We start from the raw sequence: 24,842 nt of genomic DNA on the forward strand, positions 1-24,842 counted from the left end.
TTCCGATTTGACATGATTAACAGACGGTCGTTGTTTTGTTCGTTATTTATAATTGTTCTATTTTAAAAATATGAAAAATCTAGTTTTGGAAAATCTATGTAAATATATAAATGGCTGGCGAGGAAACGAAAATCAATTCTGCCACGAATTACAGTTGATTTGAAAAATTGAAAACCACGCAAAGTTTTATTAGCTGTAGACTTTATAGGTAGGAAAAATATCAAGCAGTCACGAAATATAAACACAGTACCTACTTATATGACATAAGAGAAAATTTTAATCTACAATGCTATTAGATTTTTCATCAAAATCAAATGTGGCAAATCAACGTAAAACTAAAATCCCAATACTAATGTTTTCCAAAATAACCGTTGGGGGACCGTGGTAGCCGAAAAAAAATTCTGCACGAAAAATTTAGAAAAAAATTTTTTTGTTTGAAATTTGGAGTTTTTAAAAATATTTTACAATTAATTAAGGTTTTTAGTTGAGATAAAAAAGCCAGTGTCCCGAGCGGGATTCGAACCCACGACCTTCGTCTAGATACGCCGCTACTCTACCACTTGAGCTATCGTGATCTCGATCCACTCGGACACTAACTTCTTATCTCAACCCCACCTTTTGAATTTTCCCTCCTTTTTGCCATTTTTCAAATGTCGTGTAATCTATTTGATTCTTGGCGACAAATGAAATGGCCACGGAGAAGTTNAGTTCGACATTGACTGTGGCTCGTCGTCAGGGTTATAAGCAAGGAAAGGCGATACGCTGAAACCTTTCTTTCAGCAAATGTCGCGTAAGATGTACTCAAATTACAGCTAAACTGGGCCTAAATATGAAAGAAAATCATGTGAAATGAAACAAAAATGCTCAGATGTCTCGACTTAAGAGGTGTTAGCAGGAAGAGTCGATTCGCGTAAGCCTTCCATTTTTGAAAATTTCACGTAAGAGGTAAAATAAACGTTATACAATAAATTATTGAACAGAATTTATAGCTAAAAGAGCACGAGTTTAAGGGTGAAATAAAAGTTCGAAATTGACTGTGGCTCGTCGTCAGGGTTATAAGCAAGGAAAGGCGATACGCTGAAATCTTTCTTTCCGCATGTGGTTTACAATATTAATCGATAGCCGATTGTATTGGGTTATCTCGAAAACAATGTAAGTTTATCGTTATAAAATGTTTACAAAACTTTTTTTATTAAATAAAATACCCTCCTTCACTTTCAATACACTTTTCCCAACATGATAGCCACTTCTCTATTTCCTCTGAATAGGATTTTGAGTTTTTAACATACAACAAATTCTGTAAACGCATTTTCTAACGACTTCCAGCCACCTTGATTACACCTTGACCCGTTGTGTTATAACCCAGGAAAAATGAAGATTCGACGGGCCCATGTTGGAAGATAGTAATCTTTAATTACAAATCAGAAGAGCTTCCTGTAAAGTGAACCTAATATAACACTATCTGACCTATTCTAATCTTATACGTAATTATACTATGCTACGTCGTTAGCTATAAACAACAGGTTCTTCGTGGCATATTAAATTACTAACATTTCCAATAAATTGAACTTGAATTTTTCAACACAAGCAAAATTACAGGATTGCCTGATATTCTAAGGATGGACCCAATAGATTTTAATGGGTTTAACGATGATAGTTTATTAATTATTACTATAATCGACATATTGAATGTTAGAAGAAAAATTATCTTCCTTGCTTACGATACTGTACAAGAGAGTAACAGGATCAGCATCAAAATAATGAATTCTGATGGCTGTTATACATTTTTGTTTACAGCTATGAAAATTTCGACCTTACGGACTTGGCGCCTTTTTTTTACTAGGCATTGGCCGAACTAAATACATATACATTTTTATTTCTTCTGCTTCAAGTAGACAATGGGAGTAGTTTGAGAGGATCAAAAGTGACATTAGTTTATTGCTTGTTGCAGGAAGAGCTGGGAGAGGTGTTCGAGAAGTGGTCGGTGGCCGCTGACAGAGCTGTCGAGCCTGTTGAGAAGGCGAAGAAGAAGGAGAGACCGGAGCCGAAGAGGCTTTCCGTCTGGTCGGAGAACATCCTCGCCTCTTGGTCCGAGTTCAATAACGTCATTGCCGAAGAGCTGAGGAATCTGCTGGAGGCCGAAGGCGAGATGGGCTCCAGCGTTGGCAGCTCACCGGAGCCGAGCAACATCGACGACGAGGACAGCGGGCTGGAGCGATCTGCAGAAGTCTTGGATCGACCTCGGTCAAAACACGTGAGTCAAATTTTTTCTCTTAAAATTGCCTTCGTCCTTGTTGAACTTTTGGAGGGAAAACTCAAGAACCTTAAGTTTTTGTTTAGTTAATGCTGGAGATACAGGGTTTTATATATGAAGCAAACCAAAAATTTTACACAGTGGTCTATTTTGCTTCACAAACCGCATTCACATTCTCATTCTCACAGCCGTACTCTCGAATAGTTAGTATAAATCCATATATGTTGAGCGGTGGTAATTGACCATATTAATTATTTCAATTTATTATTCATTTTATCTACGGTTTTAGTTGAGATAAAAAACTCAGTGGAGCAGGATTCGAACCCTCGATCTTCGGTTTAAGGAATGGCGAATAAGGGGAAAATTTGAAATGTTCTTTTCGACATTCAACCAAAACCTTACATAAAAAGAAAGTATAAACTTAATCTTTTTATGTAAGGTAGTGGTTGAAATGAAAAAGTTAGTATCTCGAGCGGGATTCGAACCCACTACCTTCGGCTTCGACTTCAATCCACTCAGACAACTCCCCATCTCAACCTATAACCTTTCCCTCCTTTTAGTCATTTTTCAAGAGATATAGGTCGTGGGTTCGAATCCCGTGGCACTAGCTTTTTCATTTCGACCAAAACTTTGCATAAAAGAATAAATTAATTGAAAGAAGTAATTTGGTCAATAGACCACTAAATATAATTGATTTTTTAAATTCACTGATTTCGTGGTCCGCTTGACCAATTAAATCATTACAATTAATTAAGGTTATTACTTGATATGAAAAAAAGTCAATGGCACGAGCGGGATTCGAACCCACGATCTTCGGCTAGATACGCCGCTGCTCTACCACGTGAGCTATCGTGACCTCGATACAACAACTCCCCATCTCAACTACAATAATTGATTTTTTTATTTAGCTAAAACTTGAGATATAGGGTTATATATATGAAGCAAACCAAAAATTTGTCACGTGGTTTATTTTGCTTCAGAAACAAGGAAAATTTTCAGGCGTATTCACGATCTTTGTGTTAACCCTGTTAAGTCTGTTAGGTCCTGTAAGATAGAGAGAAATGAAGACGTAGACTTGTAAGAATCGGCTAGTTAACATTGCTCGATCTAGAAGGCCAGGGCCAATGTTAGGTGTTAAGTCGAAAATGTAGTCACATTGCTATCCGTTAGGGCGGGCGTTGGTAACCAACATGGCAGATATGAATTTAACAGCTGTTTTTTGTTTACACGTATTTTTAATCTTAAATACGCATTAATTAAATCACATCTATACATTTCTTTTGTTAATTTCTGACCTGTCCTTACATTCTCATTCATAATAGATACATCCCATATCCTATAAAGTTGTAGGCTGTTAGACCTTAGGATACAAGTAAGGTATGTCGGCACGAATTGAAGCGTGTTATTTGTTAGTACTTTTCGAGTGCACAGATAGCATTTTAATAGAAAGGTTGATTAATTTTCCTTTTTTATTAACTTCTGCCATCTTACAATTTAACACAAAAGAAAAACAAACAACAACAAGCTTTCAAGGACTGTTATAGCTTTATTTTCGGTTCTACCAATCGCCATACGGAGCATTGCGAAAAAATAAACGTTTACCGTTCTAAGAAAAGAAGGGGGCGTTTACGATCTTACTGGACATTTTTCTATTCCAGTTAACACGAGTTAACATCTTACAAACATCGTGAATACCCTGATGAGTTGGTAATCGAGTGGATCGAAGTCACGATAGCTCAAGTGGTAGAGCAGTGGCGTATTTCGACGAAGGTCTTGGGTTCGAATTCCGCTCGTGACAATAATTTTTTCATCTCAGCCAAAACCTTAGATAAGAAAGTATAAAGTTAAACAAATTGTGCGACGTCAGGTTATACTCATGGTGTAGGATACGTCAAAGCCTTCCACTAAGTCGGATGATGATACGCTAGTTGCCAACGACGTAAAAGTGTTGCTTTTTTTTATATTCTATTTTAGTTGATGTGATCAAAATTTTTGCTTGTAAAACTTGCTTTCCACTTTGCAAATTTTGTAAAAAATGTGGTTTTGTCTTTCTCCTAAACGTTTTTGCTACTTATATCCATTATCTTTCATCGTCCGATTGACCAAATAACTTCTTAATTAATTAATCTTTTTTTGTTAAGTATAGGTTGAAATTAAAAAGCTAGTGTCACGAGCGGGATTCGAACCCCGTTAGCCGAAGCCGAAGACGTTCGTGACTCTAGCTTTTTTATTTCAACTAATACCTTACATAAAAGTTTTTTGCTACATGTGCTGGACTCACATCCGGTCAATGGCTTCTTTACCTAATGCTTGTGGGAGTGGTGTCATAAGCAGTGTAATGCTAAAACTCGCTTTTAAATTCAGCCTAAACATCTTACCAGAATTGCATGATTTTTGACTCACGTGTGTTTTTACGCTTTAAATTTGTAATTATAAAGCTGAGTGACAATAGTCCTGTTTTCTGGAAAATACATACGCCGATCAAGTTGTTCCTCTGAGTATTCATTTTGATCTAATTATGCAATGATAATCCTTACAAACCTTAGAATGATTGGAATTAATTGGAAATATTAGAATGCTGACTGATCCCAGGATTAAATCTGCATGATCCATTTCTTAGCAGCTACCTCATCATTACGTAATATCTTTCATAATCAATTGCAAAAGTTTTTACATATGCAGACTCTGCATTCAGGCTATTTTTCCTTTAGTGTCTCGAAAGATCGCGAATCACGATTTATCTTTTGATCATTCCTGATCATTAATAACCAACATACGTGAATATGAAGCGATGGTCCATATTTGAATGAATGATTATCCAATGTATACACGAGAGATCTTCCGATTCTTTGGTACTCTGATTTGGATCTCTTCAAAAATGGACTACCAAAGGTCCTTTAGTTTTTTTTTAAATGTGTATGTGACGGTCAAACCTTTTCCCAAAGATCGATAGACCCAATTAAAAGAAAATATCAGGCCCGGTCTAAACATCGGGTACTTAAATCATAGGTGGCCTATGTCGAAGGACAGTTGAGCTACACAGACAAAATATGCTTGTTGTATGCAAATGAGGACAAGAATGTTAATTCTGTTGGCATGACTGCCGGCGGAGAGTTGACCAAGTCCGGCGATGGCATTAAGTAGTCTAATAAGACGAATGGTCGAACGAAGTCCCATGATTAGTTTTCTCATTAAGCCGTTTCCCGACGGTTATTTCAAACTCGGATTATTTGATTCCTACGATGACCGGAATATCCGATTCGAGCGGCTTTTGACCGCCGGTTAGGATATAAAATTAACTAGATTTACGCTTACATGAATACACAAATGTTTCAATCAGGCCCTAAATGTAATACAGTTTTTTTCGACGAGTTTCATGCTTATGTAAAGTTTCCCGTTAAAATTGTGTTATATAAAATATTATTGTCGTTGATCTCCAGCCCCATGATATCTTTTATGACCTTAGTATATATTCCAATTCCGTTTCATTTGAAACCATGTTGCTTAACAGTTTATGTAACTTCATTTTTATCACTTGGGTCAGGACTTTTCTGTGAAATCTTTGAGATATTCATTTCAAAATGTCCTCTTTTTGTCGGGTTCTACACTATGTTGATCCAAAAGTCTCTAAATATCAATATAAATATTACAAATATGTGCGCATGTTTTTCTCTCGGTCGCTATATTGACACTATGGCCAGCAAATGAAGGACGCGGTTAGTTAAGAGAAAGCTGGCATTCATTATGTTGGTCAGTTTCGTTCAAGGAGACGTGGATGATTTGAGGGATGGGAAGGTGTAGAGGAGGCTCGAATTGTAGGGTTAGGATAGATCAAGAAATTTGGGTGGAACTTTTGAAAAGGTTGACGAAAATCAGTTTATTGAAAGGAATATTGATGTTGTGGTTTAGTTTTAGTAAGTTAACTTTAGTAAGTTTGTCTGAGAATTTGCGAATGGATTAATTGGTCGATCTGGAGAGGATGAGGATTTAAGATTAGAAAGAAACATAAATAGAGATTCAATTCACTAATTTCGTGGTCCGCTTGACCAATAAATGGCACAAGGAGGGAAAACTCATAAGGTGGGGTTGAGATGAGGAGTTGATGTCCGAGTGGATCGAGGTCACTATAGCTCAGGTGGTAGAGCAGCGGCGTATCTAGCCGAAGGTCGTGGGTTCGAATCCCTCTCGTGGAATTAGCTTTTTTCATCTCAACAAAAAACCTTAATTAATGATAAATAGAGATATTCACGATCTTTGTGTTAACCCTGTTAACTCTGTTAGGTCCTGTTAGATCGAGAAAAATGATGACGTAGACTTGTAAAAATCGGCTAGTTAACATTGCTCGATCTAACAGGCCAGGGCTAATGTTAGGTGTTAGATCGAGAAAAATGATGACGTAGACTTGTAAAAATCGGCTAGTTAACATTGCTCGATCTAACAGGCCTAAGGGCCAATGTTAGGTGTTAGATTCACTAGTTTCGTGGTCCGCTTGACCAGTTAATATCTTACAATTAATTAAGGTTTTTAGTTGAGATAAAAAAGTCAATGGCACGAACGGGATTCGAACCCACGATCTTCGGCTAGATACGCCGCTGCTCTACCACTTGAGCTAACGTGTCCTCGATCCACTCGGACACCAACTTCCCATCTCAACCTTCAATAATTCCCTCAAATCCAAATGTTTTTACAGCCCGAAATATCAGTTAACAAGAGCTAATAATCAAGAATCAAGAACTGTTTTTATAAACCACATGATTTTCCCAAATAAAGAAAATAAAAGCAAGAGTGGAGTAACAATCCATTAGCAGTACACCAATGATATTTCCATGTGGTCTACTTTCTTTAAGGAATTCTTCATGATGCGAGTTTTTTATTTATGGTGGTTGGTAGGGTTTTATGAAACTTAAAATCGTAATGGGAGCGAATTACACCTGGGCAAAAATTTAGTTCTGTATGGATACTTTCGTTGCGAACGTAAAATGGATCATCATGAATTTTTCTTAGGATTACGGATAATGCAGTTTTGGTCAGGAAGATGTGATATATCTGACTGATTCTCACACTTCTTTTCTGTATGTCAAAATGGGCTTTGAAGGTGTTACAAAGCAGCCTCTTATTTGTGAGAGGTAAATAGTGAAAAGAGTCCTGTATCCTGTTCCATTCCACTATAAATATTTGTCGTTTACTGCCCTAGGTACCTTACCTTGGCCTTATTTGGGAGGGGGGAGATTATTAAGTAATTGGAAAGAGTAATCTTTATGCATAGACAGAATGTTATGTGGGTAGATTTTTCTGTGTTCATTTTCTTTTCTTTGCACACATGTCTAATATTGTGAGGTGAAGTTAAAGGTTTCGAATGAAAACGATGATCAGGTTAGTTGGAGGATGAGATGGGATGTTAGCTGTGGTCTAAATTGTGGAAGTTAGAACGCAACCCTGAGGAACACCAGTATAATATGCAAAATGGGACCTTGAATGTCTTCAAAAAAACAGACTACTTAGGTAGAGCTGTTAAGTATGAGATAGTAAGAAGGATGCCAACCCCGAGCTTCGCTTAATACAGCACAGACTCAGGAATAGTACCCAGTTCAATGGAGGAACAGACGACGCGATGGGACTGTTGGACAAGGAATCATATTTTGAGAATTTAGGATTGGAGGAATTATTTTTAACAAGACTTATTGGTCTATACGAAATAGTTCTATTTTTTGGGTACCATTCGTAGTGTACGAAGAGCAAAATAGAACAGAGATGCAAGGTACTGTTGAGTTCAGCTTTAGACAAATTTACCAGGTTCGGTCCGCAAAATCTCGCTGCTTTTAGAATGTGACTGCGATTTACAATGTACGACTGCCAAATTTTGATTTAATATAAATTATCCTTCTATAGTTTGATTTCAATTAATCATTAGTATGTTTGGAAGGCTGTGTGGTTGTAGGTTGAGATGGGGAGTTGGTGTCCGAGTGGATCGAAGTCACGATGGCTCAAGTGGTAGAACAGCGGCGTATTTAGCCGAAGGTCGTGGGTTCGAATCACCCTCGTGTCACTCACTTTTTCATTTCAATCATTACCTTACATAAAAAGATTAATTAACTGAAAAAAGTAATTTGGTCAATAGGCTAAATATAATGGGTTTAATAAGGAAAACGAAGTATAACTTCACTGGAAGGTCCCCGTGGCCACTTCAAATATCGCCGAGAATCGAATCCTGATTACACATTTGAAAAATGGCAAAATGGAGGGAAAATTCGAAAGCCTGTAGGTTCAGATGGTTGTAGTCCAGAGGGAGCTCAAGTAGTTAGACCAGTGGCGTATTGAGCCGAAGGTCGTGGGTTCGAATCCCGCTCATGACACGAATTTTTCATCGTAACCAAAAACCTTAGATGGAAAGCATAATTCATTAGAATAATTGATATGGTCAATTATCACCCCTAAATATAATGGATTTATTAACTTCGTTGATTTTTTCTTAATATACATATGTCTTAAACTTTTTATATTGAATTAATTGCGTTTTTTGTCATAGGAAGAGGATTGCGGAACGCAGACTTCGCCTGCAGTTTCGCGATGTTCAAGTTTCTCCTGGCTCAGCGATTCTTCAACACTTCCTGAAGAAGATTCGACCTCGTCCTCACCACCGCCTGATAGTTCTTCCGGTGATTCGCCAAAAGATAAATCTCCGTCACCGGTCACGTCGCCTAAAAGTCAGTTCAATATTACTAAAATTACAGCCACCTTTTTAGATAAGATTTATTCATTAAGGCAATAAAGCCCTAGACCGTTTTTATAAATAATTCTCTCTTCATTAAGACATAACAGAAGGGAAAAAATTATTTTCCCGTTGAAATTTTCCTCCTGGTTGTTAATATTCAGGTAAATGAGAGAGTGATCCTTTGGCTTTTATTGTCGGTCAGATTCTAATTAAGATAAGACGTCCTGATCTTGGAATGTCATAGCGACCTTTACCTATCTCAGAAGTTCAATGTGCCCGATGTATCTTTTAGGTTTATTTCGGGAGAAAAGCACTCCTGTCTCCGTTTCATTTATTGTTTATTGATCCGAGGTAATTTCCTAAAATATCATATTTAACAGTGCGTCTCGTTTGTAATCGTTAAATATCTTCTTTATTATTGCACCTGTTATGTGGTATGCACTTTATAAAAATAGTTCCTGAATTATTTACTTGTTCGATGAATTTGGAATCATAATGGGCGGTCTTTGGGTCCGCGAAGTCAGGCGATTTGCCAGGATATTTGCATTTCGGTTTTCTTAATATATTTCTTGAAATACAAAATACAAACAAATAAATGTTAGATATTACGCTTGCCAAAAGAGAGATTTAAATAATTTACAACTTGTAATGTGACAACATTATGCATTGTTTATTCATTATTGTTGGGTGTGCGAGAGAAGGAAAAATTAAAAGAGTAACATATATCAGGTGAGAGGGAGAGAGATAGAGAAAATGACAGAGATAAAGAGAGAGTGATGGGGGAGGGGGGAGAGAAAGAAGGAGACATGTTCGGTGAGAGGTGGTGAGATAGATAGAGAAAAAGAGAAGGAGAAAGGAGAGAGACAAAGGGGAGAGAAAGAGAGAGGGAAAATGACAGAAACCAAAAAAGAGAGAGATGGAGAGAGAGGGGATGAGAGAGAGAGAAAGGGATTGAGAGGGAGGGGAGAGAGTAGAGAGACAAAGAGGAGAGAGAGAGAGAGAGAGAGAGAGAGAGAGAGAGAGAGAGAGCGCGAGAGAGCGAGAGAGAGAGAGAGAAAGAGAGAGTGAGAGAGAGAATGACAGGAACAAAAAAGAGAGAGATAGAGAGAGAGGGGATGAGAGAGAGAGAGAGAAAGGGATTGACAGGGAGGGGAGAGAGGAGAGAGAGACAAAGGGGAGAGAGAGAGAGAGAGTGAGAGAGAGAATGACAGAAACAAAAAAAGAGAGAGGGAGAAAGAGAGATGAGAGACAGAGAAAGGGAGAGAGAGAAAGGGATAGCGAAAGAGGGGAGAGAGAAGAGGGAGTGAAAGGGAAGGGAGATAGAAAGATAAAGGGGGAGAGTGAGAGGAGAGAGATAAAGGGGGAGAGTGAGAGGAGAGAGAGACAAAGGGGAGAGAGTGAGAGGGTGAGAGAATGACAGGAACGAAAAAAAAAGAGAGAGAGAGAGAGAGAGAGAGGGAGAGAGAGAATGACGAGAGATAGTGAAATAATGATAAAGAGAAACAGAGAGATAATGAGAAAAAGGGAAAGAAAGTGGGTGATTGAGATAGAAAGACAGAAACACAGACAGAAAGATGGAATGTTTAACTGTCCAGGAAAGTTTAGTCTCGAAAGTGAGTGTAAGAGAGAAAATTAGACAAATAAATGGATAGATAACAAACCAGTTAAATATTTGAATAAATAGATATACAATTAGAAAAATAAGTAGACGGATCGAAAGAAAGTGAGAGGGAAAGCGAAAATTTGATAAATAAATGGATATACAATGAACAGGTAAATTGATGTATAGGCATACATATAGATAGTTGACAATATACATATAGATAGTTGACAATGACAGGAACAAAATAGAGAGAGAGGGAGATAGTGAAATAATGATAAAGAGAAAGACAAAAAGGGAAAGAAAGAGGGTGAATGAGATAGAAAGACAGAAACTCAGACAGAAAGATGAACTGCTTTATTGTACAGGAAAGTTTAGTCTCGAAAGTGAATGTAAGAGAGAAAATTAGACAAATAAATGGATATATAACAAACCAGTTAAATATCTGAATAAATAGATATACAGATAGATGAATTAGTAGGCGGATCGAGATAAAGTGAGAGGGAAAGCAAAAATTTGATAAATAAATGGATATACAATAAACAGGTAAATTGATATAAAGGTATACATATAGATAGAAAAAAATAGATAGATAAATAGATCAGATAAAATTATTGATAAAAAGATATACAATTAGATAAATAAATGGATAATGTGTAAACAGATAAATATATGGATAGGTAGATAGAGAGTAAATAAAGTAGATAGATATTGCATATAGAAAAACATATGATAAGATAGATAAATAGAATAAAATAAACATATAAATGGATAAGTTGATAGCAAGATAAACAGAAGGCTAGATAAATAAACATATTACAGTAATTCTTATGTGATATGATAAGAGAGTAAATAAATTAGATGGATATTGTATATAGACAAAAATATAATAAGATAGATAAAGAGAACAAAATAAACATATAAATGGATAAGTTGATAGCAAGATAAATAGAATGCTCGATAAATAAACATATTACTGTAATTCTTATGTGACACTAATCTCAAAAATAAACTAATCTAATAAATATATTTGAATATTTGGGTAAATAAATAAATCGGTGGATGGTTAGATGAATAGTAAACAAATTAAATAGATATATAAATACAAAAGTAGAAATAAATAGATGTATACAGGGTGTCTCAGTTCCTTCTGACGAAACTCAGGGAATCGATTCTACTCTTCGTTTGGAGCAAAAAATGCTTAGGAGAAAATTTTCGGAAAGTTCTCTACTTTGAAGATATTGGTCAATTTAGATTTTTTCAACTTTTCACTACCTTACCATATAAAAACGCTTACAACTTCCAAAATGTTGAGTCTACAACAAATACACTTATACCATTTGAAAGAACGCTAAATTTTCTGTAGGATAAATCTTTGCAATAATCTGAATGACATAAAAATGTTAGAAAATATCAGTTGAAACATGTCAACGCAATTGTAAGCGTTTTTATGTGGTAAGGTAATGAAAAGTTGAAAAAACCTAAATTAACGAATATCTTCAAAATGGAGAACTTTCCGAACATTTTCTCCTGAGCATTTTTTGCTCCAAACAAAAAGTAGAATCGATTCCCTGAGTTTCGTCAGAAGGAACTAGAACACCCTGTATATAGGAAACTGATAATTGGATGGATAGCAAACCGGAAGAAAAAAAATTAGAGAGATAATTATTTAGAAATCATGAAATGCAGTCTGGAGTGATGTAGGTTTAGAAAAACCCATTTATGTTTTAATGGCCAATCGACCAAGTTACTTCTTTTAATTAATTAAACTTTTTTGATAAGGTTTTGGTTGAGATAAAAAAGTCAGTGTCACGAGCGGGATTCGAACCCACAACCTTCGGCTCAATATAGAGGTAATACATGTCCACAGAAAGAGTATGTAAGAGAATGAGAGAAAGAAAGTCTGAAAGACTGCGAGTGAGAAAGAGAACTATACATAGAGAAGGGGGAGAGAGAGAGAGAGAGAGAGAGAGAGAGAGAGAGAGAGAGAGAGAGAGAGAGAGAGAGTGAACAAAATACACTTACATAAACAATAGTCTGACAGTAAGGACTAACAAGACGACCTAGAGACTACAAGCTGACAATTACAAATCAAACGACCAACAACGAAAACGTACTTTTGTAATTGGCAATTTTTTACCAAAGTCATCAAGAGTGATCGTATTATTAGCTGGCACATGGTCTAATGAAAAGGATGTGATTAACGGTTAAAAACGAGAATAGAGCGAGAAGGAAATTGAAATATATGCCAGGACCAGAATTGGCTGTATTGAGCTACCCATAAAATGTGCGAGGAGTTATCAGAATACTTCTACTTCGCATTATTACTCTTCGTATTCTATATCGAAACATTTTTGTCGTTGAACCGACAGTGGGTGACCTACTGGGTCCGTTTTCTCTCGCGGGTTTTTGACGATACTATATACCTCACCTACTAGTTTGTTTTAATAACCTCTTTCCTTCTTTTTTATTTCAGGCTGTCAAAAATGCAGAAGAAAGGAGACATGGGAAAGACTGCGACGCCGCCAGAGCGCCAAAGGCCAGCTTCCTATCATTTCAAAGGAGATCTGGGTACGTCGACAGAGTCAACTTGCCGAGTCATCCAGCGAACCCGAGCTAGCGAACAGACCAAGCCGGCTGCCCCTGGGTCCGTCGTCATCATCAGGTTCTAGCCTTCCGTCCCCCTCGCTGGAATCTAGGAGTCAGGAGATGGGCGGCAAATCCAACTCGGCTCCGCTCCTCGCAGGTCACGGCAACTCGTCCTTGCCCAACCGGAAGGTCAGTTCAAGCCATTCAATCCATTGACTTTTAATAACCTAATTTAAATCCATCCGGTTTCACATATTCTGTGTCTTGTTCTTGCAACATTCATGCAAATATAAGTGTGTCAAAACACTGTAGCTATATACAGTGGCCTTAATTATGAAACAGGACATGTTCTTTCCTAATAAAAAATCTAGTGATAAATCTAATAAAATTATAGTATTACACACATGACGCTTCCGTTATACCATCTTTTACAAGGTAACAAGCTATCGGTCCTTCAGACACTTACCTGCGTTTAAGGTGAGACTCCATTCGCATAAATTATTATTCAATTATAAATCAGTGATAAATTTAATTTAATTATAGATTGCATGGTTTTTAACCGATTTGCTTCGTCAGACCAAGGTCACAAGCTATTAGATAAGCAATTCAAAGGCTGCAACCTGTTAGGTCCTTCAAACCCTTCCCTGCGCTAAATTTTCATTATTTTTTATTAAAGGTTGTTTCATTATAATTAAACAATAAATTTTATTTATATACTTCTGGTCTCAGTTAACCACCTTGGCACTAAAATTACTCGCTTCTTCTGTTTAACCTATTGGTCGTTTATACACATTCTGCCTTTTAGATGTGATCCTTATAAATTTTTTCACAAAATAATTTTAATAAAAATAATTATAGCAAGAATGACTGAAACGATTAGCCTTAATTATACTGCCCATCTTTTCAAAGGTTCAAATGTTCTTCAGAAAGCGTTGTTCTTTTCAATAATTTTATTACGAACTACGTTCCTGTTAAACGATAAATTACATTTACATAAATAGACGGTAAAATGTTAACCATTTGGCCGATCTTCAATTCAAAAATTACATCATTTAGCTAGGTTTGAGGGATAAATGCTTCAAACAATATCCTGGGTTGAGAAAAAATATTAATTGATTAATTGCAAATGACGATGATAAATCATTTAAAATCTGGGAATAAAACGCTTTATTCTTGCTAGACAATCACTTATCCTTTTCGACGTTTTTATTTTAAGTTTTATTTTCATTTGAATATAGTATGAATGTCGAATTATTATAGCCCTGATCGGCAAAGAAGCTGCCGCTAGATTGACGAGAAGAGACCTCACAATCCAAGAACCGCTAACAAATTTTGTAAGGAAAGAAAAAATAGAATGCATCAATGGAAGCAGGGAAAAATTTCAGGGGTATTCACGATCTTTGTGTTAACCCTGTTAAGTCCTGTTAGAACGAGAAAAATGATGAAGTAGACGTGTTAGAATCGGCTAGTTAACATTGCTCGATCTAACAGGCCAGGGCCAATGTTAGATGTTAGGTCGAAAATGTAGTCACACTGCTATCCGGTAGGGCGTTGGTAACCAACATGGCAGCCATGAATTAAACAGCTGTTTTTTGTTCACACTTATTTTAATTCTTAAATACGCATTAATTAAATCAAACCAATACATTTCTTTTGTTAATTTCTGACCTTTCTTTATACTCTCATTCATAGAAAATACATCCCCTATCCTATAAAATTGTAGGCAGTTAGAGGTTAGGACACAAGTTAGGTATGTCGGCACAAATTGAAGCGTGCCATTTGTTAATACTTTTCGAGTACAAAGATAGCATTTTGAATGAAAAAGTTGATTAATTTTCTTTTTTTATTACCTTCTTCTGGCATCTTACAATTTAATAAAAGAAAACCAAAACAAACAACAACAAGCCTTCAAGGACTGTTATAGCTTTATTTTTGGTTCTACCAACCGCCACGCGCAGCATTGCGGAAAAATTAACGTTTATCAAGCTAAGAAAATGAGGGGGCGTTCACGATCTTACTGGACATTTCTCTATTTGAGTTAACACGAATTAACATCTTATAAACATCGTTAACACCCCCTAAAATGTGATTGGGTTTGGATCTAGAATCTGTCACGTTGGAGGCTAAAATGATCGAGGTGAAGATAGCCCCTGGAGCTCAGCCTCGTTGGCTGGACGGATAAGATCCGAGCAAGCGATTCTCCAGATCTGTACACATTGCACATTATACAAAAGCTGAAATTGCTGGAAGACTGCGGGATCTGATTGGTTTAACTCGGTACACACGAATGTTCAAAGCTGAGATTATTTAAATCATATCAGATTATTTCCCAATAGAAACTAAACGGTAAATGTAATTGAATAAAAGGATCATCTGGCAGATCTTCAGTTGAAAAATACAATATTGTACGAACTGCAGAAGCTTCAGCCAACATCCTTCATTACGAAAAGGCTCTCTTATTAAAAACTATTAAGCCAGGAACACACTTACCCGATGCTACGCCATGCGACGCTACCCGATGCTACCCGACGCCTTGCCACGTTTTGGTGAGGTGTGCACATCGATCCGACGCAAGCACACGTCGCGTACAGTCCACAGCGTTTATCACAATAATCACTATCACAATCGCAACGCATCTTTTGTTCTTAATGCACTATTTTGAGCAAAACCTTGTAATAAATTGTTAGTTAAATTTTATGAGCACAACCATCTAATAAATTGTTTGTTAAACTTAATTGTTTTAAATAAAGTTACTCCTAACCATCATAATTAAACAATGTTTATAAAAACTTCTGCAGTTTTGATCTCGTTTAATTTGGTTTACATTAAAATAACATGTTGTAATTAATATAACGACAAAATTACATGTACTTAGTTTGAAATAAACTACAAAAAATATGATTGTCCTGTTCTAATGCTACCTGACATTACAAAATGGTGTAATTTTACGAGCAAAACTATGAAATAAATTGTTAATTAAATTTTATGAGCAAAACCGTGTAATAAATTGTTCCAATTTTTGTATGTCTACCGCCGAAGCGAATACAATAAATTGTTAGTTAAATTCATTATATCAAAAAATCGTATTCCGGTGTTTTGATTAATTTTCTACTAAACCAATAAAATTAATTTTTTAAATAAAAACTAATTAATTTTTAATCACAGTTAATTTGGCTTATATTAAAATAAGTATGTTGTAATTAATATAACGACAATAATACATGTAGTTTGAATAAAAATATGAGTTGTCTTCGACTGTACTCGATGCGACCCGACGAAAATCTGGGCAGTGGGGATCGCAGAGCGTCGGGTAGGTTAGCGTGGCATAGCATTGGGTAGATATGCACGGGGGTAATGCAACCTTATGGAAAATCGGAGTTTTGATTTGCGTCGGGTAGCGTCGCCTGGCGTAGCATCGCGTAAGTGTGTTTCTGGCTATAAGAACTTTGATAAGAACGATGCGTAAATGATATTGATGGTATAACCATTGAAAGTTTGGCAACAAAATGTTTTATTCTTATTATAAAATAATACAACAAGTTTTATTCTTGTTATACAATCCCCTTCTTTTCAACCTGGTAAATCGTTTATTTATTATTTTTATCGATTTGGCAAGTGTTTATTTTGTATTTGTTGATTTCAGTGTCGAAGAGCTTAAGACAGACTTGGTTTTAATTATGATCAGCCAGTTTCTTATTTACGATCATAGGGGGCGTCGGTGGCCGCAATGGTTTAGGCGTTGACACGGCTCTATCACTGTAAGGTAAAGGTCCCGGGTTCGAATCCAGCGGCCATACTTGCAAATGGGCTTTTTTTCAAAAACCCCCGCGCACCCCGAGGGTTGATATAACCTCTGCTGTTGCAAACCCTCGTAAAAAAAATCATAAAATTTTGCGTGTGTAAATAATTCTCTCCTTGAGATCCACATTTCCAATTAATTTTTTTTTTTGATACTTGTAATTATTCTGTTATCTCATGTACCTTATAATCCTTGTAAGCTTTTGTGATTTATTGGGTTCGTAGAGTCTCGCTTCGTGAGGAAGTATGAAAAGTAAGGATTGACGGGGTAAAAATCGGGCATTCTTCTTTGAAAAGAATTTAATTATTATTTACATAAATATGAAATGGATTTGTACGCCTTAGGGGATAATCGGATATTGTTTTTTATTCGATCATCCGATTCCATCACTTATTAGAGGTAGTAGTGCGCCCGGTTTTTTTTTCTCTCGAAAGCTTATTAGATCTTACTGTTAATTCATTGTGATTGTTATTTTATTTGTGCCCCCGGGGGACAGGGATTACTTATTTAATTTAAGCCCGGCTAACCCTTGAGCAAACACATAAATAATTTATACACTCCGGAAGAGGGGTATTATTGTCCCCATCCTCGTATAAATATGTAGATTTGATCATATTCTCGTCGTTGCGCTTAATTGGGCCAATCGGGTTATGTTAATCCGCCTAGCGAGAAACCCGGTGGACGTGTGACCGCTAATGTCGATCTTGGCACCTCGTTTGCTGTTAATGTTAATTAACGACATGAAAGAGTTGATCGCTTTCATTTGCACCACCGGCATGTTTTCGGCCCATCATCGTTGTTGCATAAGAGCGCCAAGTTTAACACCAATTCCTCGTCCCGACGGAGGAGAGCAGGGCGTCCGCATTAAAATTCATAACCCAGAAATGCCGCAATAACGTTAGGAAACCTAATAGATAAAACCATGATATATGATACCATGCAACAGCAAATTAAACGTGTTTAGTCACTTCGTTAAAATTTCATATTTTATAGTATAAAAATATATAATAGATGAATCTATAAAAATGTTAACGAGACTTGCAATATCTAGCAATCGTAAATAAAATAAATAGCTCGTTATAACTAACATTATACAGGGTGACTGTCAATAAGTGTCGAAAATTTCAGGTGGTGTTTCTACTCACCATATGCAATAAAAAACTTCCTATAAACCCCTGCCAAAACTCAACAGTAAAGAAGTAATTTCAGGTTTTGAGTATTATTTGAAATTTCTCAACTTAGGTCCATTAAATTGCTTATAAACTTCAGAATTTCTGACTCTAGAAAAATCTGGTTTGTGCCTGAAAGAACGTTAAATTTGCTGTAAGGAAACTTATTTAGATTGCAGAATTGATGAAAAAGTTCTGCACGAAAAGTTCTGAAAAAACAAAAATGTTGAAATTTGGATTTTTTTAAGATGTTGGGTTGGTAAATGTTAATAACTACAAACTCCTCGAGCTTTAGAAATTTCCTCAAAAGTTCTCCTTTCATTTCGCTTCCAGTGGTATACCCACCATTTTGGAATGTTCTTCTGGAAGAGCCAAAAATTTTGCATTTTGTTGAAAAAAACTGTTGTGGATGAAAGGAGGTTCAATTTTTCCGGGCAATCCGTCCGGCTCTTGAGTTTCGTGTCAGTTCTTTAATGTTCAATTCAATCAGTTTGTTTTATGTTATCAGCTGATAACTTCCTCAGGTTGGTAATTTAAAATATGTCCTTGTTTCCTAATGAACATCTTGCTGATATGCATTTCATTTACGGTTACTGCAACAGTAATGCGACTGCTGCAAGAGGAGAATACCAAGCACGTTTTCCACATTGAGACGTTCCAGCACCTTCCAACGACTTCATCAGAGGCTGAGGGAAACTGCTTCTTTTTCTCGAAGAAAGAGGGGAGACAATCAGTGAATTGATGTGGATGAGGAAATTTTGCATTCTGTTAATCGTGGTCCTTATACCAAAGAACCAGTTTCCCTGTTGCAAACCAAAGAAAAAGTTTTTTGTTGCATGCGGTGAGAAGAAACACCTCCTGAAATTTTCGACACTAGTGACCTTCGAACGTGTGGCCGCTAATGTCTATATTTTGCGGTTCATGATAATAAAAAGAGTTAAAAATAGTTGATCTCTTTCATTTGCACTGTGCGTGTTTTCGGTCCATCCTCGTTGTTGCGTTGTCCGAAAATTAAAACCCAAAACTTAATTCTTTACTTTTGACATTTGGACAGAAGATTAAAGGAACTTTTTTTGTTGCATATGGTGAGTAGAAACACCTGAAATTTTCGACTTATCGCCAGTAAATATATATATATATATATATATATATATATATATATATACTTTACATATTGCATGCGATTTTTTTTTATACTTGCTCTAAGATTTTTGAAGAGTGACTCGATACTTAGCTTGTGTTTTTTAAGGTGGGAGGGCAATCATGATATCCACGACAGGTGGTAAAGAGTATTCCTGCATATGAAATCATAGGGGTTAGATACAGGATGGATTTGTGAGGATCGTTGAATGTCGAAATTAATATCGATTTAGGCTTTAAAATTTATTTTCTATTAACAGTTGGGATCAATTATACCAACCATAAATCTTTTTCTTGCGATTTATACAAACAATAGTAAGCTGAAGCAATGCCGCTTCTTGCTTGGTTGCTAGAATGTATGATTTTGCACATCCTGATTTTAAAGACTTTTTGGCTTTCTTGTCTGTGTTCCACGTTATAAAAAAATAATGCTTCCAATTTTATATCCAGTTTACGCCTTCATTTGCTTTTCAAGTTATTATTTTCATTTTTTAAAATTTACTTTGAACTTTTGAAGTACTTAAATTTTCATGTCTGGTCAGACTTGGTGAAATTTATACATAGTCTCACCATTTGTTGCATCGTTGATTGACTGATAAGTATTATTGTACTATTAAATTCACTAGTTCTTGTGGTACGCTTGAACAATTAATATCTATTAAATAATTAAGGTTTTTAGTTGAGATAAAAAAGTCAGTGTCACGAGCGGGATTCGAACCCACGATCTTCGGCTAGATACGCCGCTGTTTTACCACTTGAACTATCGTGACTTCGATCCGCTCGGGCATTAACTTCCCATCTCAAAAAGGAGATTGAATTCAAATTCAAGGATTGAAAAATGGCAAAAAGTGGAATTGAGATGGGAAGTTAGCGCCCGAGCGGATCGAAGTCACGATAGCTCAAGTGGTAGAGCAGCTGCATATCTAGCCGAAGATCGTGGGTTCGAATCCCGCTCGTGACACTGACTTTTTTATCTCAACTAAAAACATTAATTAATTGATAGATTATTGTACTATGCTTATTTGGCCCTTATTGTTACAACAAGCAGACTTTTAACGATAACATTTAATAAAATTATAAGTATTTAAGAAAAAGCAAAGTGATTTTTTGATTTTGTGAATGAAATCAACTTATATTATTTTTTGTAAACAAATAAAATTTTTCATTAAACATCCACACCAACAAAGCTCAATGAAATGAATTGCTTTGTCGAACTCCATGTTTCCAGATTAAATTTTTTATCGAATTGAATTTAAATGATGTAAAATATAATTCATTGAATATAGCATAATCCAAAAATATGCATCGAAATTCTTCAGTAAAACAAAGTAACAAAGTGTGGTGATTAGTGACCGTTAATCGATATTTATTTAGAAATCGTGAGATGCGGTCTGGTGTGATTGTGCCATTCTTGCGTGTCGTGGGCACTCTCAACACGACACGCAAGAATGGCAAAATTACACAGAAGACAAACACTTTGCGCCCTGAAGATGATCTCAATAAACATCGAAACGTTGGCACGATTAAGAAAATGTTTTTCTGAAACCTACATCACACCAGACCCCATCTCACGATTTCTAAATATATATAAAAAAAAAGTAACAAAGAATTTATCTGTGTACTTGCGTAGTTAGTTGCCATAAATCTACCATTATTTATCTAAATTGCTACAGTGAAATACACATGAAAGTTCCAATTGAATAAAATCATTTGGCGTCCTGTAGAGAGAATATGCATTCTTAGATATTTGTAGCAAAAATAGGATTGCAAATTTCCATTAACATTTAACTCTATGCTGAATCTTTGTTTAAGTTCAGGTAACGACGACTTGAAGATTAATTTGATGTATTGTCAGAAGTATGGTCAAGGGAGAACATAAAACAAAATTACCAAAGTCGAGTTTTCGACCCGGACTTCTAAGTCATCATCAGCCTATGAACTGTAAATTTTAAAACCCCATATATTAACTAGTTACCTAAAAAGAAATTGTTTATGTTTATTTATAAAAGTTGGTTCGAAAAATATAGGCCCTGATGATGACCTAGAAGTCCGGGTCGAAAGCTTGACGAATTGGAAAATTTGTTTTTATGTTTTCCCAATTAACCATCGAATTATTTCATTATATATTTCTCAATTACTTTCCACAGCGTTTACAAACACATCAACCGATACACGAGCGAATGTTTTTTCACTGAATTATTTCATTCCACACCTCATCAAGATTTGCGCAGCGTTCTTAGTTGAGTGTTTGCAGTTAATTAGAAATGTTTTGGAGATCAAAGCCTTATTTTCCTGAACGACCTGAAGACGGCTTAACTGAAGTCAACTCCTTACCTTTATTGCTTTATTGCTTTTCAGAAATCCTTGTAAACTGCTGTGTCCCCTGTCTATAAACAATTTGAGGCCTTACAGCCCAAGAAATAAATCGGCGCGAAAGAGAGAGAGAGAAAACATTTTATTATGTCCTTGTTTCCCTTAAGGATAACAAAACAAAAAATACAGTTGCATAAAATAGCTTTTTGAGCGATGGAAAAATAATAATTCAAAATGGAATGGTAGAACAATGTACTACTAAGAATGTAACAATATAATAGTAACAATAATATATAAAACACATTCTCTTACATGTACGCACATACAAATATATAAATAATATAAATAAAATATACAACATAAGGCACATACATAATACATATAATGTAATAATAAAATAATAACAATGTAATACCAAATAAAACAAACAAAAACCACGTAATAACGGAATAAAAAGAAAACAATATGAAATAATTATTTGGAGATCGTGAGATGCGGTCTAGTGTGACTTAGTTTTTAGAAAAACATTTTCTTTATCGTGCCAACGTTCGATCTTTATTGAGATCATCTTCACGGCCTGGGATGTATAAAGATTGTTTGAATTTTACAAATATATGTAGGATGAGAAAAAAAATATTATGAATTTATACAATGCTAGAAATTTTAGATCTCAACCTACATTTCAAATTTTCCCTTCTTTTTGCCATTTTTCAAATGTCGTGTAATCAGGATTCGATTCTCGGCGACAAATGTAATGGCCACGGAGAGTTGGGATGTTGTTGCCCGAGGGGATGGAAGTCACGATAGCAGAAGTGGTTAGAGCAGCGGCGTATTGAGCCAAAGGTCGTGGGTTCGAATACCGCTCGTGACACTAACGTTTTCATTTCAACCAATACCTCACATAAAGATTAATTAATTGAAAGAAGTTATTTGGTCTGTCGGACCACGAAATATAATGGATTGTATAATTATAATGATTATTTGGAGATCGTGAGATGCGGTCTGAGTTGACGTAGGTTTAGAAAAACATTTTCTTTATCGTGCCAACGCTTCAATCTTTATTGAGATCATCATCAGCGCTCAAACTCTCTACCTCTATTTATATATCTATATATCTATTATATATCTATCTATTTATTTATCTATACATCTGACAATCTATTTATCCATCTTTCTATCTCACTTTCTCACTCACTCTCTCTCTCTCTCTCTCTCTCTCTCTCACATACATACTCTCACATTACCTCTCTTAATTTTTTTTTGATAATCCTATTACTTACACAGTAGTTTAACTGTCCTATGATATATTCAAAAACAAACACAACCAACTCAATAGTCAATAATTCATAGAAAAACTTGAGGAGATAATAAAAAAGAATGTGTTTGTATCTGCTCTCCTGAGAAAAAAGTGACTGAATTTTTTATTCCGAAAAATATAATAATTTATTTTGTACAAAAGTAATAATAATTGCATTAGTGCTAACAGGAACATCTCGCTCATGTCTTTGTATCAATACAGATCTGTTTTGTTTCAGAACTACAAGCAGTCGAGATCGAGATCGGAGAAACAATTACCAGGTAAGAAATTTCAATCTAAGCACGCTTTAAACTTGTAAAGTACAACTCGGAATTTAACGTTTTTCGTTCGTTTTTTTTCTGAGTTAGTACACAGCTGAATTTAAACAATATCTTGCTTTACTAGTTATTTGAAAAAGAATATTATGATGAAAATGTGTATTTTATCCGTTGCTAAAAATTCAGGATTACGCAGGAATGTCCAATAATTATTTCAATATTATTTATTATTCTATTCACTAGTTTTCATGGTACGTTTGACCCATTGATATCTTTCGATTAAGTAAGGTTTTTAGTTGATATAAAAAAGTCAGTGTCACGAGCGGGATTCGAACCTACGATCTTCGACTAGATACGCCTCTACTCTACCACCTGAGCGTTCGATCCACCCGGACACTAACTTCCCAATCTTAACCCCACCTTTCGAATTTGTGGTTTGATGACAAATTCTCTCAGGTTTGTTGGTTTAACAACTGTATTTGGTTAACACATTTTAGTAAAAATTCCTATTCAGTTATTTAGTTATTTCTCTCTGATAAAAATTAAACTAATGAAAATTTGCTAATGGGAGTACAAAACTATAAGGTTTATATGACTTTGAGATGAGATTTTTTGGTTTTGTCACTATTGAATTTTCATTCTCATTAGGTCTCTTAGCTCTCACAATTAGTGTATAATGTGAAATATTAATTATATAAATTATTTGAGGTGAACAATCAAAATTTGGATACACTTGAAAAATCGCAAAAAGGGGCAAAAAAATAGATGGGGTTGAGATGGGAAGTTAATGTCTGAGTGGATCGAAGTCACGATAGCTCAAGTGGTAGAGCAGCGGCGTATCTAGCCCAAGATCGTGGGTTCGAATCCCGCTCGTGACACTGACTTTTTTATCTCAACTAAAAACCTTAATTAATTTAAAAATATTTACTATTATATTTATTACATTTTGTTTATTTAAAATCTAATACACAGATAAAAATAAACGGATTAAAGAGCCTGTGATCTCAGCAATTTGATGACAATGATTCATTTTCTTCACATGCGTTTATGAATGAAAATTTAAAAAATTTAAATGAGTTTTTCCTATTATTGATGTGAATGAATATCGTAAATAATCTTTTAAATGGCAGAGCTGTTAGATAATAGAGATTAAATAAGAGACGATTTTTTCGTGTGATTACATTTTTATCTCTGATGAAGTTTTATTCTAGATCAGATCGATGACATTTAATCAGACTTATGAACATTGCGTCAGTTTAATTTATTAATACTGTCTATTTAGTGATTTTTTCCTGGTTGAGGGTTTTTTCTGTTTTTGTTCATTTATAGGGTTACACAATTAATTAAATTTACCTTTTGTTGTTTGTACCTGGATTGGTGGCAATATGAAGCAGTTGAAGGTCCGTTAATCATGAGGAGCGCTTCATTAAACGGCACGAGCTATGCTAAACCCGCATTGCCGCGCCGTTTGGAAGGCTAGTATATCCGCTTTCCCCCTAATTAGAATTCGTTTACCCTTTACATTTTCCAGAAAAGCTGTAAATGAGAAACCATTTGTGAAAAGGCCGGAAGGTACTTCGATTCGGCCGAGATGCGTGCCCTTGGGCTGGTTTAGCGCGCACGCACGCAACGGGCCGCAGTGGTCGGTTATTGCCGGCCGCCCATGCCGTCCTAAATTCACTGAGTAATTC

General features: G+C 35.7%; 1 protein-coding gene across 1 annotated transcript in view; it reads left to right on the forward strand.

Annotated features, from left to right (window-relative positions):
* Positions 1–1,917: 1,917 nt before the first annotated feature.
* The window catches only part of LOC106669061 (rho GTPase-activating protein 7), a 275,493-nt gene continuing 252,568 nt past the window's right edge, over positions 1,918–24,842 (forward strand). The window contains exons 1-4 of the mRNA XM_024226362.1: positions 1,918–2,254; positions 8,781–8,958; positions 13,043–13,344; positions 23,112–23,154. Of these exons, the coding sequence (XP_024082130.1) occupies positions 2,150–2,254; positions 8,781–8,958; positions 13,043–13,344; positions 23,112–23,154 (628 nt within the window). The 5' untranslated portion in view covers positions 1,918–2,149. The remainder of the gene's footprint in view (positions 2,255–8,780; positions 8,959–13,042; positions 13,345–23,111; positions 23,155–24,842) is intronic.

The sequence above is a fragment of the Cimex lectularius genome, unplaced genomic scaffold, assembly GCF_000648675.2.
Source record: "Cimex lectularius strain Harlan isolate CLEC.00 unplaced genomic scaffold, Clec_2.1 scaffold171, whole genome shotgun sequence".
Lineage (NCBI taxonomy): Eukaryota > Metazoa > Arthropoda > Insecta > Hemiptera > Cimicidae > Cimex > Cimex lectularius.